Source organism: Camarhynchus parvulus, chromosome 1 (genome assembly GCF_901933205.1).
Source record: "Camarhynchus parvulus chromosome 1, STF_HiC, whole genome shotgun sequence".
Lineage (NCBI taxonomy): Eukaryota > Metazoa > Chordata > Aves > Passeriformes > Thraupidae > Camarhynchus > Camarhynchus parvulus.
The window spans coordinates 61,229,790-61,249,897 of record NC_044571.1 but is presented as its reverse complement, the minus strand read 5'-3'; the positions used below and the strand labels follow the sequence as shown (position 1 = coordinate 61,249,897).

The window sequence follows — 20,108 nt, the reverse complement described above, 5'->3', positions numbered from 1 at the left end:
ACTGTGTATGCAATTTCCAATGACTCAAACTGGTCATTCAGGTCAAGCAAGGCTGGAGAGTGGACATGCTTTTAATCTCATTTAATGTCATTTAGCACGCAGAAACTTCTGCTCATGCCTGTAGGACCCAATCGCCAAGCAGCATTTTGACCACTAATATTCAAGAACATCTGCATGAGCAGAGTTCAGCATCGAGCAGAGACAGTAGCACATGGGAAGACCAGCAGGGAATTGTTCATCACCGCTGTGAGTCCAGAGTTTAAATTAATCCAAATGTGGGGGCCAGGGAATAAGACCTGAATGCCTCTGAGCCTCCTCCTCTCTTCTGGCAGATGGAAATCCTGCCAACAGCACTTGTGTAAGGGCGTTGTGCAGAACAAGCGCAGCAGAGCTGGAGAGCTTTTGCTGGTTATTACGTGGTGGATCCAAACGAGGTTCTCCCAAATGCTCAATCATTATCCTAGTCTTGCATGAATTTAGTCCTGCAGTGCCCTGGGTTACTGCAGAAGGTAGAATATGGGGCTCATATTGGCATATTTATCTTGCTGCTTCTGTCTCTACGATGGTTTGTACTGTAAGATCCCACGGCTTAGCTGCAGGCTGGATGATGACCTGCCAAGGGCACCTAAAAACTCCACCTTCATCCTTACCACGTTCCCACCAGGCAGGAGCCAGCAGAGCCCTTGAATGCATAGCACAGGTCCTGCTGCCAGCACAGGAGAGCATCTTTCATGCTCTAGATCAGCATCTCTGTGGGCTCATTGTTCCCTTCTCTCATGCCACTTGGATTTTGTGGCAGCTTTTGAGGGTAAAATTCCAATTACACCCTAACATGCTAGAAAAACTTTAAAATCATGCAGGAATGTTTTGGTTTAGACCAAAAATTTTGGGAGAGAGAGAGAGAGAGAGTTTCTAGAGGGGCTTTAGTAGGAGGATAAATTTAATTGGCTTTTTTTTTTTACAACTAGTCTGGGAGAAAATACTTCTTTGAAGAAAAGTGGAAAAAAGCTGTTTATTAAACAATAGAACCTAACAATATTAAAGCAATAAAACTCCTTGCCGCTCTAAAAGAGATGACTAATTGAGAAAACTCTTTCTCGGTTGCAGCCCAGCTCACTCAGTCTCTTATCAGTCCTTCTGGTGCTGGAATTCTCGCAGGCCAGGCCCGGCCTGGCCCGGTGGCCACAGGTGTGAGCTGCCGGTGCTCTCTTGGGTGTTCAGTCTAGAGCAGGTTCTAAGAGGTCTAAAGAAAAGGAAAAGAAAAACTACAGTCCAGGGACTCTTCTTTGCCTCAGCCAGCTAAAACTAACTAAAAGCAAAAGGAGAGCTCTCTGTCTTGCCGTCTGTCTGTCCGCAGACAACACAGTCCTGGAGCAGGAATGCGGGGGAGTACGTGCAATGTCTGAGCGAAGAAAAAAAAAGAACTGTGCGATTCTTCTCTCCCCCCTTTCACTCTCTGCAACAAGTCTTAAAGGTGCAAAACTTATTATTATTCAGCATAAACTAATGAGATGATTTGGGGATAAAAGCATCATATAGTCAACCCAGGACAAGGAAGCAGGTTAAAAAGTTGCTCACAAGCTATCTGGCTTCTGGACTCTCCACTGTTTATCTTTTCTTAGTTTACTCTGATAAAGCATTTCCATTTTTGAAATGCTGTTTCCTCACTGTCCTGCTCATTATTTATAACTGGTGCTACTTCACAGAAGTACAGTTTGGCATTCCTCAACTTTTCTGGTTGCTCAGTGGTTGAAAACCCCACTGCTTCTTTTTTCTGTTTACTTCTAGCACTCTACACGTTTTTAATGATACCCATAAAAAATCAGCCCTTTGCAAACACCATAAACCCCATAAGAAATGGAGTGCTCTGCACATTTTCCATTACTCTTGAGCAGAGCTTATTTACCCTGTCCAAAGGCACTCTGCAGATCAATAAAATACCTCCTTTACTTACATGTTCAGGCATTTCATGCTGACTATGTCCCTCTCGACTGAAGACAAATTGTGAAGTAACTCACATAAAACCAGAAATACAAGCAGATCCAAAACCTTCCTGCTAAACTAATCCTGCTGGGAATTCCACTCAAGGTAACCATTTCCCTCTGGAATGTCACAGTCATTTCTACCTGTGGTAAGGAATTACACCACTACTTAATCAGGATTGCATGGCATCTCCCTGCATGGTTTTAGAGGACCATGTGGGGAGCAATACAAGGGAGAAGCTTACCTAGACTTGCTGGGTGCTTCAGCTTCACCTGCTGAAACAGGACACGGATCCCACAGAGGAGCCCAGCTCATGAGAGGCAAGAGCTCTCATCCTACTCATCCCTGAACACAAGTCCACAGAGGACTCGAGCCGGACGATGTGGACAGCAGTGTGAGTTGGCCCTGGCTACTGCTTGGGAGCACATCATGTTCCAGCAAGACACAAAGGCTGACTTCCTGCGTTCCTCTCAGCATCCTCAGATGACTCCTGCAGCCATCTGCCAGCTGGGTCCTGCTGTAGAGCCCGAGGAGACACGAGTCAGTGGCAGTATTTATGAAAGCACACACCCCCCTGGAATGTGATCTGCTCTTCAAAACTCTCAGCAGTCCCTCTCCTGGGAACTGGGCACTTAATGCCACAGGACACTGAGCACTTGCCCCAAGTGTAGCTGTAGAGAGATATCTACACAAATCTAGAAAAAATTGAGCAAAATTGTATGACTTATGTATGAGTTGTTTTACAGACCTCTGAAAGCACTTGACCACTCCCAAAGCCTTTCACTGCTTCCAAGTGGACCAATAATGGAATGTTTGCTTCTCATACAGACCTCCTGTTGCATTAGGGTGAGCAGAAATGATGCATACACCTGAAGGACATGAGAGAATGTGAAAGCTGAGCTATCAAACCTCACCTGCTTAATTTACAGGTATAATAATGAGGTTATCCCCACTCTATGTTCTTTGCTCTTACTTTAACATAAAAGATTTGAGAATATAATTAAATTGTCCCTTCCCTGCTCCCTTCTAAAAAGGATGTTGAAGGAATAACCCTTTCAGTGTGCATTTCAAAAATGTGGGAACAGAGACACAGACACATTTAGCAATCTTTCCCAAACCACAGAGGAACCCAGTGGCAAAGCCAGCAATAAAAACATGCTTTGAAAAAACATTTCAGACTTATGCCACCTAAAACACAATGTGTTCAAGTCAATATTGTGTGGTACAAATTAAAATATTACTTTTATTGGTATGCTTAAACAGAACATAGCTATCAGCATAAAAACCAAACAAAAGAGAAAACTTCCTTCCTGTACCTAACAGACATGTCATTTTTTTCTCAGTAATCATATGGAGGGGACTGACATCTTCCCACTGACTTTATGGGTTTTTAACTGCATTGGTTTGTTCCCAGGGAGTCTAAGGATTGTGATGAGCACCATGGTTGTGGCTGTTCTTCCTAAAGCCTGATACCAGGAGGAGCGGCATGTCCATTCCACACAAACACTGCACAAAGAGCTGTGCACATTTGCAGGCTTCCAGACAAAGCCCTGACAGATCCCAGCAGAACCAAGGGTATTAACCTGGTTACACTAGAATGCACACTCACAATGTTATGGTTTCCTCTAAACACATTTTCCATCAAAGTTATCGAGACTTAGAAAAGCCACAAAGCTACAAAGAAAAATTAAGAGGAGAACTCAGAAGATTTCTAATAAAGATAAATCTAACACAAATTTATTCTATAAACTTTTCCTGGCAAAAGACAAAGCATATATAGAAACATACAAGAAATATTCCTTGGGGAAAAAAGCTACAGAAAATTACAAAGTATTGGGTGCTTTAATTTATCATTGTAGAATTGCACTGTTCTCAGTCCTGTCTGTAAACACTACAGATCCCTCAGTGCAATCACTCTTATGCCATAAATATTTTTGTTAATCACTCTTTTCTTCTCCTTGGTAATGTCGATATTCCGGCTTCAGCTCCCATGTGTTTTTGTGGGTCCCCTTCACATTGTAGATGCCTATTTCTCTCAAAATTTCTTTCAAGTATATCTGAAAGGAAACAAAAGTTCAAATTAAACAGGCAGGCAATTGCCACAGTTCCTGCATACCTGCTCAATTGCACGGACTCAGTTCCTAAGGGGCAGACAGCCTGGCTGGCTGATGGGCACTAACTGGTGTGGGAAGGATTCTGGGATAGACTTCCACCCTCAGGCACCAGCAGGGATTAGCACAAGCCCCAGAGGTGATAGCTCCCAGGCAGTCCCTCTGAGAGGCAAGTACTCCAGGGGCTGCTGAAATGAAGTTACCTGCATCTCTTGGGAACTATTATGGCACACATCTTCCTCCTGCTGGAATTCCTCCAATTGAGCTAAAAGCTCTTGACCTTTCTTCCTGCTTGGGCTGGGATTATCTTGAAAATCCTTGCCTTATTCAAACTTTGTCAAAGCCTCACGCTGTTGGTTTTCATGCCATTTTGCAAAGCTCTAAGCATTTCATTATGGCTCATTTTTAAAGGAGAGCTGAGTGTGTGTCTGAGAATTTTCTAATACCTTAAAATATTAAGGCTTGGAAGAGAAAGAAAAAAACCAAAACAAGTAGAGCTATTATGCCAGTAGTATAATAATCTTTGACAAAACACAACTCAATGATATTGCCCTCCTTCACTCTTTATAATAAACACCAGTAATTTTCTTAAGAGTCACAAGAGCCTGCTTGTTTGTTTAATTATTAATTGGGACTGAGATGAGTGGATTGTCATGGCAACTACAGACCACAGTTTAAGAATCCCCACATTAAATTCATAATTGCTTGACTTTGAGCAATTTAATCCTGTTGGAGTGCTTATATTGAACTGGAGTTGTTGTAATGCTTGTATTTTTTGCATCTGCAGTTCCACTAAATATCAACGTACTCCAAGCCATTAAAACCAACAAATACATGTTGAAGACACAGGAAAATAAGAAAGGCTGATTGTCTAAGTGTTCCTTACACTCTCTCCCTCTTTGCTAAATGGAAAAGCTAGGAAATATGTGAACAAAAAATATGTTCTCAGTCAGTAAAATAAGTGTATTTTAGTAAAACTTATCCTTACTCTCCCTCTCCAGGTACACACCAGAAGTATGCAAAGCAGCCCAACACGTAAGAAAGGTGACTGTCAGGGACATGCATATGAACCAGCTTCTTAGGGTCTTCTAGGGTGTTTCCTTTGAGCAGAAGAGTTCACTGTGCAGGGATGGCTCCTCAGCCTTCTGGGGCGCAGATGCAAACCCCAGCAGGTGGCAGCAGCAGATCGCCGCCGTCCCCTCGCACACCTCGTCTGTTGCAGAGATGCCGTCATTGTTCCCCTCAGCTACCCGGGACACACGCTCGCTACGGCAGCCATGCACCACGCACGGTGCAAAAGGTGCTGGGAGCAGGTGAAACAGCCATTTCTGCATGGGTGTGTGCAGATACGCACACCTGCATACCCACTGCCTGCACATGAGGCAGTGTCATCGACAGACACTTCAGAGCATGGCAGAGCGGGTGGGAGAAACACCTGGCTGCAAGGTTAAATTCTGCTCCAGTTCACATGGACAGAGAACTGGAAGAAATCCCACATAACTGCACTCAGTGCCATGAGGTACACTGATGTGCAGTTCCTGAGCTGGCAGATCTAGTCTGCCTGGGAAGCTGGGTCACAAGGTGTGATGCTGCTGCTGGGCGCAGGCAGAGTGCAACCACTATGGCTGAACTTACCACAGCACCCACCCAAACCCACCCACCCAGCTACATGAAGGCTATTTTTAATTTCAACTACTTTTCAGACCTAATTACCCAGGCAGTTCTGTTTCTCTCAGGGCAAAACTTCCAAGAGTGTAACAAAATGGAACAAAACCAACCCAAACCAAAAAGCAAGGTAAGGTCTGTGACACAGATAACAGCACTTCAAGCTGGAACCGTGAACTGCAGCAGCTGAGGATTTGCCACTTCCTCCCCATCTCTGCTGCCGGGGGTAACCAGGCAGGAGAGGTGTTAGGGAGGGCAGCTGAGAGCATTAACCCCAAAACATCCCTGTGTGTGCACAGACAACACTGAACTGCTGGAGTTTTTAGACAATTATGAAACATCACTGTGTGCACAGACAACACTGAACGCTGGAGTTTTTAGACAATTATGAAACGTCACTGTGTGCACAGACAACACTGAACTGCTGGAGTTTTTAGACTATTATGAAACATGGATAATCCCGCTGTGCTGTGCTGTACCTGAGAGCAAGTGGCTTGAAGAGATGAGTTCAGGGCGTGCTATGATTTTTCCTGCAGGATCAATTCTCCTTCTAGAAACCAGGACTCCCCACCTGGGTCTCCAGTGCACCAGGCTGGCCTATGTATCTTGAAGCTTATGTACATGTAATTCTAGCACAGAAACTCATCTGTAGATGATCTCTTAATATATTTAAAGCATCTTCTGCTCTGTTCTACCTTTCCTCATGATTTTTTCCATATAAAGTGAGATGTTATAATGGAATTATGGGATAAAAATTTCTTAGGAGTTAACTTAAAAGCTCTAAAAACCCTTCTGAAACTTTGAGGAGGAAACAAACCCTGTTGTATTTAGGATGACCATTACTTAAAGCTAAAATAGAAGAAAAAATCCAAACAATCTACTCAATTTTTAAAAAATACAATTCTTAGGCCACTGGCTCCATCCTGCCTCCATTCTTCCCTAATATTTGATTTCTCACAGACAGTATTATGTTCTCAGCCATGAAGCCCAAGTCTGGAATTACTGCAATATTTCCAGGGAGCATTCAGTACTTACATCTGGGTAAGTGGCAAAAGATTTGCCTACTACTGCAAATTGTTATTTTGCATTAGAATGAAAAACAAATAAACCCAGGTTTCCCTAATATAGCAGCAATTTACATTCAGAAAATACTTGTTTTGTGATTTCATGACACAAATAAAGATGGCAGCAACTTCTTGTGTAACATGCAACATATTCTGTAGCAAGGGTTTAATTTACTATTTACATTTACCATTACATAAGAAAAGTACCTTTATTTATTTGTAACTTCAAGTTCTCCAGTGGCTTAAGTGGGAGTCTACTGCAAGCTGATGTCATGGTACATGAGATAAATCTGTACCAACTTGCATTCAAAGTGATCGGGATTGTGACTGCCACACTTCTCTCACCAAAAATAAAACCCACTTAAAATTTTCTTGCCACTTCCTCCATACCTTCCTCCTATTCCTTCCTCCTTCTCAGCTCCCATGACCCACACACCTTCTCTGCTGCAGAGATATGGAGCTGACTCATGAGATAAATGAATGGAAGACATGGATATGTTACTCAACTTTCAAGTTTCTTTCAAGGCACTAAAACACAGTGAACCTACATGGATTTTACTTGGGTAACATCTTTGTGCAGCTTCTAACCAAACAGATTGTTTACCTATACAAAGGCTCTGACAGAGATACACTTCATTCTAAATGTGAAGTGAGCAAAACTAGTAAGCATCTTCATTTTTTTTACAGAGTATTTTTTCTATAATCCAGCTGTTACTGTTCTTTCTTCTGCCTTAGCTCTAACAACCTGTGACATTGTTGCTCCATTTAGACTCAAACATAATTAAGTCTCCTTAAGTCTTCTGAAATTTGCAGCTGGGTTGAGGATAGATATTGAAGTTGGCAGTGAAAAACATCAAAAACACTGAAGGACCTTTGCATGTCACTGTCACCCTGCCACTCTTGCCTGGTCTGCTCAAGGAAAGCTTGAACACAGAAAGAAGAGAAAGAACTGGAAAGTTATGGTTCATACATGAAGAGGCTGACAGACACTGCAAGACAACAAAACCATCACATATGCAGATGTCTTGCTGCTTTTCTTGTCTGTGTATCAAAACACTGCTTAAAAGCAAACCCCAAATAAATCCTAAATATCAACCACCTAAACTCCTAACCTAAAAATTACCCTATTTGTAAAGGAAATCCAGTGAATTTGGCGGCATTGAGCCTGAGCTCCTAACATGAATAATCCATGCATTTAATACAAATTCCATGAAACATAGAAAAAGAGCAACCCCTACTGCTGTGCCAAAATAAAGCTCAGAAGCTGAGGGAAAGGCTGACCATAGACTAACATAAGCTGCTGCTGTCAAGAGAACTAGGCTTCAGTGAGGACAGGAATAGCAGGGGAGACATGAGAGCATTACAGAATTTGTTTCCTAGTATTAAAGCAAACCTAAATAAAAAGAGACCATTTAGGTTATTTAAACCATCTCTGTCAAGAAAAAGCACACTCACTACAATGTTTGGTATCCTACACTGTCCTACAATGCTGAACTTAAAACTTGGTGATTTCAGTTTGTTGTAAAACATATTTAGAGAGGAGTTTCTAAGGCATATAATACATATTAAACTATTTTCTAGATATGTAAAATACACACAGTAGTAACTACTGAAAATGGTTGTATTTACAAGACTTGCAGTACATACCACTGGCTGTTTGGTTATGTCCACCAGGTCTTTAATGTTGTAATACTGATGTTTCTCAAAGGCTGAAAAAAGCATGTCCAACACTTGTTGTTTATCAGCTCGAGCTCTTTTTCCATCTTCTTTCTTCTTCTTCTCATATTCAATCTGTTACAAAACATGTTTTAAAGACATTCACATGTAATGCTGTATAATTCCCAGCACTGAACATTAAGCTACAAAAACCTCTTTTATTTAACAAAACACTGTTCAATGACTGAGTGCTTTTCATCTGGCAAGTTTTCTTTTGAACATTCAAATATTCTTTTATGAACATAAACTAAGCATTTTGTCCTCAGCATAATAAGCTTCTCAGATGTATCTGCTTTAACCAGGAAAAAATAAAATGGAAATAGAGCCTGCAGGTGCCCAAACCTGGGAAAAAACCTAATAATAATATAGAAATCCAAACTGAGACTATATTCTCACTCCACCTCTGTTGGTACCAGCTTCTGAGGTACAATGACAAATGTCAAACAACTTCCAAACTGCCATGCTCGGGACAATCCACAGGCTAACATGGCTACATCCACAATCATAACAAGCACCTGCCCAAAGAATGTTCCCAATGGCCCTTGGACACTGCCTCATTTTCTCAGAAGCAGCAATCAAGGCATAACCTCCATTCAATATACAACCAATCTTCAACCTTTGAGGGTCTGGATGGTTTCTCTTCAGGAGAAACCAGAGTAGCACACATGAAGTTGCACTAGTCCCAAAAAACCAAACCTTCTCAGCAGGAAGAGGCCCTGTGTTGCCACACATCATCCTACTTCAAACTGTACATTAAAAATTACTTAACCACTATAATCTGCACCAGATGACTATATATCTTCACAGAAACTTTTATCACCTCCAAAAATACTTCCTCTGATTCATCATCAGAAGCACAGACCAGCACACCCCAAACAAACCCCAGTCGCCAGGGAGCACCAACCACGACACCTGCCAGCACATCACCCCACCCACCCCCGACACCACCCTGGAACAGAAAACCAGCCAGCTCCTTGGAACCAATAGAAGTGATCCAGAAGGTGGTGTAAGTCATGTAATCATCAAGTGCTTTCAGGCAAACTGCGTGGGTGAATCCATAGCGGCACAATGTACAGCAGAAAAGATGCATGTGATCAATAAGGGACATGCGCCTGGCTGTAAATGAGGTAATTCTGTATGGGAGTTGTTCTGCTTCTGATGGCTCAAATCTGACTCTCAAAAGGAAGACCTTCAGATGAAAAGCATAGAAATGAAAATGCACAGATCTACTAGATACCAAAGATCTTATTTTTAAGAAGAAAGATGGGTTTTATGGCTCAATTCATTTTTTCCCTATGTATCCTTGCCAGCTAACTCCCTCCTACTCTCAGAGTGAAAATAGCCTGTCTCTTGGTAGCTGTCCCAAAGTGGCTAAAGAATATTACCACCTCTGCTGTGGCTCCCAGGTCTCCAGCCAGCCAACTACCTTCTTTACATTCTGAAATGGATGTACATCATTAAACTGGATGCAGAGCAATTGTTCCCAACCTGTAGCTTGAAGTCTCTTACTTCTGCTTTAAACTAAAATGGGTGTGCACAACTAAATACTTGTCTGCTTTTATAACTCCATGCAGTGTTATAAAAGCTACAGTCTCACCACACAAACCCATCATGCAATTGATTTTTATCCAGTAAATACAGTTTAGTGTAATTATTTAACTCTTTAGCCAGTGCATTTAAAGAAGAATAAATCTTCAAAACAGTAATAGCTTTGCAACATAGCAAAGTGTAACATCAAACAAAGCAGCTTGACAGTACATCATCTTGGTTGCCAGGATCCACAGCAGAACTGCTGCACCACGAGAAGAGGAACATACATCTATGACACTGGCCTTCCCTTAAACAATAACATGTCAAAACATTTGCTTCTTCTGGAAGTCCAACAGACAATTACTAAAAAAATTCCATGTGAATATTCTAATACTCTTAATTCATTAATGTATAAAATCAACTCACATAAAAATGGTGTATCAAACCCTCCCTTTATTGAAAAGTTACTAGCTGCTGGCACCTCAGTTGCCCACTCTCTAATTAGCAATACTCTAGCATTTTCCTCTAACCTCAGCAACAGTTTCCACTGTTGTCTGATAGAAGAGCACATTGAGAAGTGCTAAAAAAAAAAAAAGCCTGATGTCTTCTGTTGCTGATTTCTTCTTTTGGCCTTGTGAATACACTGCTCACAGCAAGTTACAATGCAGCCTTTCACTTTTCTCCTTCCCGTTTTCTTTGGAAACAGGATCTTCTATGTAGCAGGCTTAAAGCACTTTTTAATAGTCATGTAATAGAATGCACCTACACTGTAAACTAATTTGATGTCTTTAAAATTTTGTGGTTTTTTAATTTAAAAAACATTCAAATACTATTTGATTTCAAGGAAGGACCATTTTAGAACAACCTGTTTAGCACAGAAGTTGTGAGTTTATCCCCAGAAGACTTTATACTGAAATCAATTTCTCTTTGTTTACCTTCCCAGGATGTTGCTAAGCTTGCTGAAAAGCTGCTAAAATTGCCTTCTTGAAAGTATCATTAATACTGAAGCTGATGTAACTGCTTTGGTAGACAGCGACTATAAAAGTAATAGAGAAGTTAGAATAAATCCAAAGTTTCATCTAAAGATACTTTAAAGTAGTCCTAAAGGTTTTCTTGTCTCTTGGAGCATGGGTACCAACCTCTTCAGTACAGGACATTGGGAAGAGAGGACCACTAAGAAACCACTAAAAGAAGCCTCTGAAGGGCTAACCAGAAGCACTGAAGAAACTTTCTGCTGTATTATGAAAAACAATTAAGTCACAGAAAGGTTCCAGCTTCAAAAATATTAACCTTGCAACTTTGCAAACACATTTAATATTTATAGATATAATGGAGGTCTTTTCCCCAGAGAAGAAAAGCTGAGTTACAACCTTAGCATATATTGTAATGGAATTGCAATTTCTTCAAATAAAAATATAGGTGTAATATAATTTCTTGCAAAAATAATCTAATCACTTTCCCAGTCCTTGAATTCAAACAAGCTATTGCTATTCCCCATCCACATGTAATTTATTTCCCTCCTCCTTCCTGCTGTATGTTCATTTATAGGTACACGAAGCAGTACTCTTCTTAAGCCCCATTTTATATTCCTTCCTTCAAGAAATGCTAAGCCTTTCTGTCTTCCTTAGTATATACTCATTCTTCCCTCAGAAACTGCCCAGATGATGACTGTATTAACATATATGACAATTTCTACATTTTTATTTCTTTCTTGTGAAAGTCTTGTCCCCCACACAGCACCATACAATTACATGCAAAGCAGCAGGTTCTAAGAAAGCAGTTGCTGCTTGAAAACAGCAGAAAAATTCAACCAAGAGGTTTTAAAAATTCATTGACTTTTTCTCCCTGTTATATACCCTTTCAGGCATCTAACCTGAACCTTAATAAAAGACTTAATGAACAGAAAGATTTTGTAGAAAGTAGTCATGCCTTGGCCTTTAGAGTCAAGGCAAGGTCAAGGTTGACTCAAGTACAAGAATGTCTTACAAGATTTTTACCATCAGAACACCTTTAGGGTAGACATGAAAACTAAACACACTGCTGATGGATTTCCATGTAACCAATAAAAGTATAATAATTAGGACATAAGACCATCATCACTTTTAACAGGCCTGGTTATACCCCCTCAATCTCACACAAGATTTAAATTGCCATAATGATATGGTGACCTGCAGTTTGCAGCTGGAATACAGATAAAAAGATTATCTCTAGGTTGTAGTCATACTGCCATAATTATGCTGGTGTCAGGGAAATGGAACAGCATCCCACTAAAAAGAGAAGCTGTACCCCACCAAAGCTCATTCCAAAATTAAAGAAGAACACCAGCAGCATCATAAAACAATATACTGATGTAAAACTGCATCTGCACAGTAGGACACACGAGTGTGACTGTTTTGGTTAAATGGCATTCAGCTGCAATAGTTATATTGGTATGATCATCCATGTACAGAGCAGACTTTGAACAGTAACTACTACAAAACAGACCCATGAGAGAAAAATTATTATTTCTGGTTCTGTGGCAATAGACTGACTTTCATAATAATGCTTACATATCATCCAGTATATTGTCACTTGTTTTATGTAAATAAAATCTTAATAAAAAGTGTAAAAGTTTAAATGACTAACACAGTGATTCATTTTCAGTATGACTTAACATTGCTCACATTCAACATACTCAAAGAGTACCTTTAAGGAAAAGGACGTTATAGTTTATATGTACATCAACTGATCTGGAACAGCAGTGTGGGTGTAATATTGACAAAGCCAAAGATGCCAATAACATGTACTGTGAAGGTAGGAAACTGAGAAAAATTATCAGCTGTTACTCTTTTCTACTTGTTGCCTCCAATTCCTCCAAAGGACTGGAAACTAATGATTCTTTTCAAGTCCTTTACTCTCCTGCAGTTGATAAGTTATTTGGCTCAAAAGAGCGTTTCCACATCTCACAGCACAAAGCCAGAACAAATGTCAAAATTACATTAAAAAAAAGATTAGAGGAAGAATGTAATAAAGGCACTAAAAAGGGTTGGGTGAAGGTGGTCTGCCCTCCATCAGATAACACAAGACAGTTACGATTGGCAGACCTTAGCCCCAAGGGTGATACTGGTCTTGAGACAGAAAGAAGATCCCCAGAATACAAAGTCAAGGAGAAATCAGGTGACATAGAGCATTGACAAAGACAGTGGCCAACTGTGAGCAAAAGAGCTGCTGGACAGCAGCAGAGCAGTCCTGGAGTCCTAAGCCAAAGACCTCCTGAAGAAAAGAAGGGAAAATACTAAAAGCTACTTACGTTATATTGATGATTAGCCACTGGTTTATAGTTCGTGGTTACAGCTTTGTCCAGCTGCTGTGATAACCTTACAGGTTTAGAAGATTCTTCTATCTGTAATCTACAAAAAGAAAACAAGAATAAAAAGTTCAGACCAGCACACATTGAAAGGGAAGTCTAAAAATCTGCAACTATGAACCAGCCATTATCAAGGGTCAGATGTAAACAATCTATAAGGCAAAACAGATGCACTCTTCTGGATTAAGTTCTTCTTACTCTATTTTTGCTTAAGGACACTGAACTATCAGTTCAGTGGGTGCTGAACTAATAGTTCATAGGAACTGAAGTTCATAGGGTGCTGTATGCTACAGAAGATATTGAAATGCTGAAAATCAAACAGTTGAAGAGAAAATACTAAAACTGAACTTTGAACACAAATTTCACTGCAAAAGCCCAATGCTCAGATTGAAAAAAAGCCCTTGCTCTTAAAAAAGATCAAACCCAACCCAAATGAATGCAGAATCTCACAGCTTACTCAGCTGAGGGATGAAAAAAGCTTTTCATCCACTTCTGCTAACCCATAACCTTCTCTTAGATATTGAAATGTAAAAACATAAATTTCTGTGACCTTTCTTTTGGCATTACAGTACAGTAAGAGAGTGCAAATAACAGTTTTAAGAGCATTATAAAGACATGAAGACAGAAAAATCTACCCAGCCTCAAATCAATGTGCTATCAAATCTCTATCACACAGATAACAATAGGTGACGTTTGGGAAAGACTCTCAGAAGGTTACTGGTTGAGGATATCTTGTCAAGTTAATCCCTATGTAATTTAAAGCTTCTATATGTTGATGTAGAGGGAGTGTTCCATTTAATTCAGATTTAGCACTCAAGAATTTCTACTTGAAATGAAGAGGCAAGAAACCAAGCTCTAGAAAAGCATAGGACAATGGTCTTTCGGACACAATGGCTTTATGGCACATCTGATTAACATGTTAATTATCACTGAAGCAGTTTTGTTTCCAAAGGTGCATCTTGTAGGCAGAGGAGTCAATTTCCACTAAACATAGTATAACACAGCCCAATAAATGCACAGTGATGCTTGCTTCTTTCCAAACAAAATTAATATGGTGACCTTAATGCTAATAATAACTGCATATTTACTAGTGTAAAACATACAAATTATAAAACTGACAGATCTTTAAAAACAAGTGTAAATGTTTGAGATCACTGATTTATTTTTTTTAAAGATATCATTTACATCCAAAAAGATAAAATTTAAATTCAGCATGTTTCTGAATGAACACCTGAACAACCTAAATAAATTACATTTGAAGGAAGTAATAAATCAAGAAATAAATTCTCTAGTTGTAGTGACTTGAAAGGAAGAAAATCATCCCTCATAGCTGGTATTGCTGGACAGTAGGCGGGGACAGTTTTTTCTCATACATAGATCAGCTTGCTTCCTTTCAAATTGTTATATCATAAAAATGTAGAACATGAGGCAATTGTTGCTTAAGAGTAGTAAAAACTACAGAAAAAATGACAGGTCTGCAAAAGGAAGAAGGAAAATCAATTGGAACGTAAATGAATAGTGAACATGTTTTGCTTATCACAAGAGTTCATCTTTTGGCGTTCAATCTAATTAAATGATTTTAAAGATTTTCTTTATGTGGTTACCAAAGATCTTCTAAACTCATGTTTCACAAAAGGCATAGACCAAAACTAAATCACTATCTTTTCTACAAATCTGTCTTTTTCTCTACTTCTCCATTGCTTAAGATTTTTCTTTTTGGCCCAAATGACTTTTTAAATTTTTAAATAGCTTAGCTTCAATTTTTACATAGTTTGGCTTTAATTCTTTCTTTTTTTTTTTTCCAGTTCATCATGTTTCTATTGGTTTGATCTGGGGAGTTTTCCAGTTCTTCCTTTCTTGTATTCTAGCTATTTTTCATCTCACTTCTCCCTCCATTTTTCCTTCATAAAGGAGATTTCCCGCTCAACCCATTTACTGATACTGCTCCTGTTCAAGAGACAGGGGCTCCTTGAGACAAACTGGGAATTCTTGTCACTCTCTTCCCCTCCAAGGCCACTGCACCAGCTTCATGTGCTGCAGATTAAGTTACTTGATTTGCAATGTAGCTCCAGAGTCCTCCTCATAATAGCTACAGTGCAGGGTCCTAACAATACTTAAATACATCAGGTGGTGTCACGTTTTCAGGGAGCGCCAGGCATTCAACAGTGACCTATCTTCATGATTAATCCTCCTTGCACTGGGCTTTATATTCATTACTCTTTACAATGCAAATTAACAATATCTCTATTTCTTCAGGTACACAGCCAAAGAACTCTTCAATTATGAATTGTCAGCCATGGACTTTAGACACCATGTTCTCATGTTCAAAGCCTCTTCCTGATCTGGCATTTTAAAATTACAATAGAGGAAATTTCAACCCCCATTCAGTGCGGCTTCCTTAAATTAATTCTTCTTTGCACAAAAGTACACTAGCAATTTATTTCTTAACATTTTTCACTCCCCATGCAGGATATGCATTTCAGCTCTTTTATGTTAACCTCCAAATTTCCAAACCAGTAGAAAACCAAATGTGTAAGAGAGCTAATAGACTTCTCAGAGTCCTCCCTCCAAAGGCTGATGGAAGTGAAGGTACATTTAACAAGTAAAGTTCTCCAGCACATAATCTTGAAAACAAAGAAAAACTTACTGCCTGCTTAAGAAACAGAATGAAAGCCAATCAAGTGAAAATGGAGAAGGACCATCTAAGCTTGTTTGTGAAATGGCAGAAGTCTTCAGAAAGATCTATACATAGCAAGTAACGAATACATCAGCTACAAATGTATGTCTCTGGAATTTCAGAGATATTTGTGTTGTATGTTGATATTTCTTGCCAAAGGTTTCCAAATTACAACCAGAGTTCTCACAGATCTCAGATGGTCTTTAGAAAACTGGCTTACAGTAAAATGTTAACCTTTTTTTTGGTTCCTACTGCTGTAGTGAGAGCTAAAAATACACTACATTACTGATACTACTTTTTAATGCAAACAATTACAGCAGTGGCCACATGCCAATATGGAAATTTATATGGCAAGCATGGTGACTCAGGAGGCAAAGCTTTTTATTAATAGCTTTTATTCTACACATGCATCTTGCTCTTCTCCCTAATGGCTGCCCTTCCCATTTAGTTTTCTGCAGCTTTCACGATTTCACAGAGCCTCAGGTTACCTTCCTTTACCTTCCTTCCACTGGGCTTGCAGGTGGAATATTGTCACACAATCCCACACGGAATAATAGCTGATGCACATCTGGAATTGGCCTCACAAAAATGCACAAATACAGGGACTGACAAATATGGTATAAACATCAAATTAGCAAGTGCTTCACGTGGGGATGAAGCACTGAAATTTGCTTAGCGCATTACAAAGGATAAAGACAAACAGCCCATAATCATTTTGTCCAGATGATTTGTTGATACAGACACTATCTGCAGAGAAAAAACAGCATGGTTGTTTGGGTTAGTTTTCAAAATCATGCTGCAATTCTGTTATATTCAGAAAGTAGTATGTTTGGGGGAATATAATTGACTTTTTAAATTTGCATAGATGTTGTCTGAAAAAATTTGATTAAATATATAAATTTATACGTTCCAGTAATTATACACTCAAAAATACGTAACAAAAGCTATAAACTGGGAATTGTACTAGCCTTTTAGATAGATATTTTAACATGTTACAGATATAATTACTTTTAATTATTTAAAATTTCTTAATCAGAATTTAAAAAGCAGTATTAACCAAGAATATCTGGCAGTGCTTTATGCAGGATTTTCTCAGAGTGGACCTGCTGAATCTTAAACTAAACTGCTGGTAGGAATAAAGAAAAAAATCAATAGATATTCTGAGTCACTGGTGACACTGTTTTAAAGGAGCAGTGGCTTTTTACCTATTACTCTTTATTGTGATTTGCAGGAATTAAAAGACTTAGTTAGGGCTCTGAATGATACACAAATATCCAAGGAATTAAATTTTACACTGAACTCTCATTGAACTAGTTAGAGCCATATTTCATGCTAATATCTGGCCTAAAAGATAAAGAGAAAATGGCAATATATTTTCCCCCAAACTGCCAATGAATTAGCAACGGAGCAGCCACCAGCCTGCACAGTGTGGTTTTCTCTTCCACCCCCAAGATCAAATATAGCTCTTCCACCTTGAAATACAGCAAGTAACCAGCACGGCATTAAATTCACCATGGTCATTTCCCAGCAAAACACATTTCATATCGCAGCTTTGATTTGTCATTGTGCTTATACTTGAATAAGGGGAAAAAACATTAAAACAGACTGGAAATAATTCCACAAGACTTGGCAACATGTAGCAAGCTCATACAAGAAGACAGATGAAGACAGTATGTACATTCCTAGGAAGAGATATTCATTGTCTTTTAAATACATGTAATTTTCAGCAACAAAAAATAAACCAAAGACCTTTAAAACTGATAATCTACTGTGATTAATCTTTTGTCACAAAACAAATGTTTTAAAGATTTGAAGCAGGTATTAATCACAAACACTGCTAGGGCTCGAATTCTTAAGAAATGATTTTACAGATAAGAGAGGAAAGTTTATGTAACTTTTTGTGCTTGGCCATCTGTACACAGGGCACCAGTAAGTAAGGAGTCAGCCTTACTGATGCAAAAAAAGGAAAAGCTGTGTTTCTTCTCTCTCTGCAGTAACATCGATGCACTAGAAGAGAGCAGGCCCAGTGCCCAAAGCTTTGGAGGAGAAGAAACACAAACTCTCCACCTCTGCACAGTTTTGTGGCTTTTCTCTAATTGCTCACAGAAGTTCCCAGTCCACTACCAGGGAGCTAACGCTCTCATTGTCCCTTACTCAGTAATTTTGTACTAGAACCAGGCATTGACAGCTGCATTACATGAAGTTTCATGATACCTGGTATGGGCCATGAAGCTTCTTCTTTGCTTCCTTATTTCGCTAAGCATCCCAAACATCACAGAAGTAGGTACATCCTGAAAAATCTCATCCAAAACAAACTAATAAAATAAATGCAACAATATAGCCTCACACCTCCTCTTCTTTTGTTCATTTGGATTTCTGCACCTTGCTGAGGTTCAGGTAGCATCTCTTTTGACTTTCCCTCCAAGCAAGGATAGCAGTAATGTTAGAAGCAAGCAGATGATCAACAAGAGATGAACACTCTTATAAGATAATGAAACTTAAGAAGTTTCTCTAGTTCTGTGAGAACTAAGGGACTTCAGCACCCTGTGGTGCACGTTCTGCTAAAACAATCCCATGGCAGTGCTCAAGCACAAACAACACAGGAAATTACTAGAATGGCCACACCAGTAAAAACACGCACTATCTAATAATAAGAATGACAATCTGTCACTACACCAAACAATCTGTCATATATTCTCAAAGATAAGAACAACATGCAAATTCTGCACGTTGTGTTTCATTGCAAGGAGCCCCACTGTCTCACGTTCCATGGAGGCGGATGACAGCCTCCATCGCATGGATGAATCCACTGCTCTTCAGACACTCACTGTTACTCCAGCACAGTCAAAGCAAAGGGAGTCTGTCCCCATTTCTGAAGACTAGACAGGCAGACAGAGAAGAGCATGAGCTGAATGAAAATGGTATTAAGAAGCACATTTGCTAGCATTAAATAACTGTTTCAGATTATTAATGTAGGATATGATACTAGCTTTAAGTCCTAAAACCCCGGCATTTCAAGAAAAGAGCTGTAATTATTATGTGTTCAGATATTAGATTTTTCTGAAGTTGACATCTTCAACTATATATGCTGAAGGATAAGCAATGAATCACAGGAATATATGACAATTTCATGTCTAATTCTCAGACAGCCACCACAGCCACAACTGAAGACTCCAATTCTACATATTGTATCTTCCTCCAGTACAGAACATCAGAGGATATAAATGGCAACTCAACAATAAGTAACAATTTCTTATGCATTTTATTTTCTGGATTGACAAAAAGCGAATAATTGACTAAAACCAATCCAAGTTTTCCTCTCTGAGTTTAATATTGCAAATGACTAAAATATTCTCAGCTAAGCTTCTGTAAACAAATAATATAAAGATAAAATAATACTTATTTTAGCATTAGTAGTGATATAATTGAATAATTTTCTCTATTTGTTTGATGCACTACTTTAAACGTTAAGTGATGCACTAATGCAATTAGCAGGAAAAAAACTGTAACATCTGCTTGACATCACAGATATTTTTAATCAAGCTCATGTGTGTCTACAGATACTTCCACTGGAAGCATTCTGACACTGATGAAGTCAGGCTCTGGCATTGCCTGGTCCACACTGGGGACAAGGTGGAAGAGTTTTATCTGAGACTAAGTTCAAAAAGGAATCAAACCTCAGAGGTATCTTCTATATTAAATGAGGTTATAAATAGCCTATCCATTAGTGCAGCTGACAAGGTTTGTTTCTTGGCCCTGCCTCTATTAGGTTTGTCTGTCCATGTCTGGGTCTCTGTTTGTTGCCTCCCCCTTTTACTCAGCACCCATCCCCTTTTCCAGCGAAAAGGGTCCATGACCAGATATCCTTAAGGGCAGAGATTCCCATTCAACCTTGTGAAGCAAGGCAGCCTCTGCACCCTCCTTGTCCTTTCAGGAGGACTTAGGTCAGGACTTGGGTCACAGCATCACCCCTTGCCCCCCAGGTGAAAAGGCCCTTTCAGCACTGTTCAGGTTGT

The 20,108-nt window shown here is 39.4% G+C and overlaps 1 protein-coding gene and 1 long non-coding RNA gene across 2 annotated transcripts in view; both read right to left on the bottom strand.

Annotated features, from left to right (window-relative positions):
* Positions 1 to 902: 902 nt before the first annotated feature.
* Positions 903 to 2,872, bottom strand: LOC115917307. Its single transcript, XR_004061691.1, has 3 exons — positions 2,732 to 2,872; positions 2,228 to 2,500; positions 903 to 1,243 (listed from the first exon to the last, which is right to left on the bottom strand). It is a non-coding gene; the product is annotated as an uncharacterized LOC115917307 (long non-coding RNA).
* A 329-nt stretch (positions 2,873 to 3,201) lies between these two features.
* GTF2F2 (general transcription factor IIF subunit 2) overlaps positions 3,202 to 20,108 on the bottom strand; it is an 81,928-nt gene continuing 65,021 nt past the window's right edge. The window contains exons 7-9 of the mRNA XM_030971151.1: positions 13,359 to 13,458; positions 8,471 to 8,614; positions 3,202 to 4,040 (exon numbers count right to left, since the gene is read on the bottom strand). Of these exons, the coding sequence (XP_030827011.1) occupies positions 3,921 to 4,040; positions 8,471 to 8,614; positions 13,359 to 13,458 (364 nt within the window). The 3' untranslated portion in view covers positions 3,202 to 3,920. The remainder of the gene's footprint in view (positions 4,041 to 8,470; positions 8,615 to 13,358; positions 13,459 to 20,108) is intronic.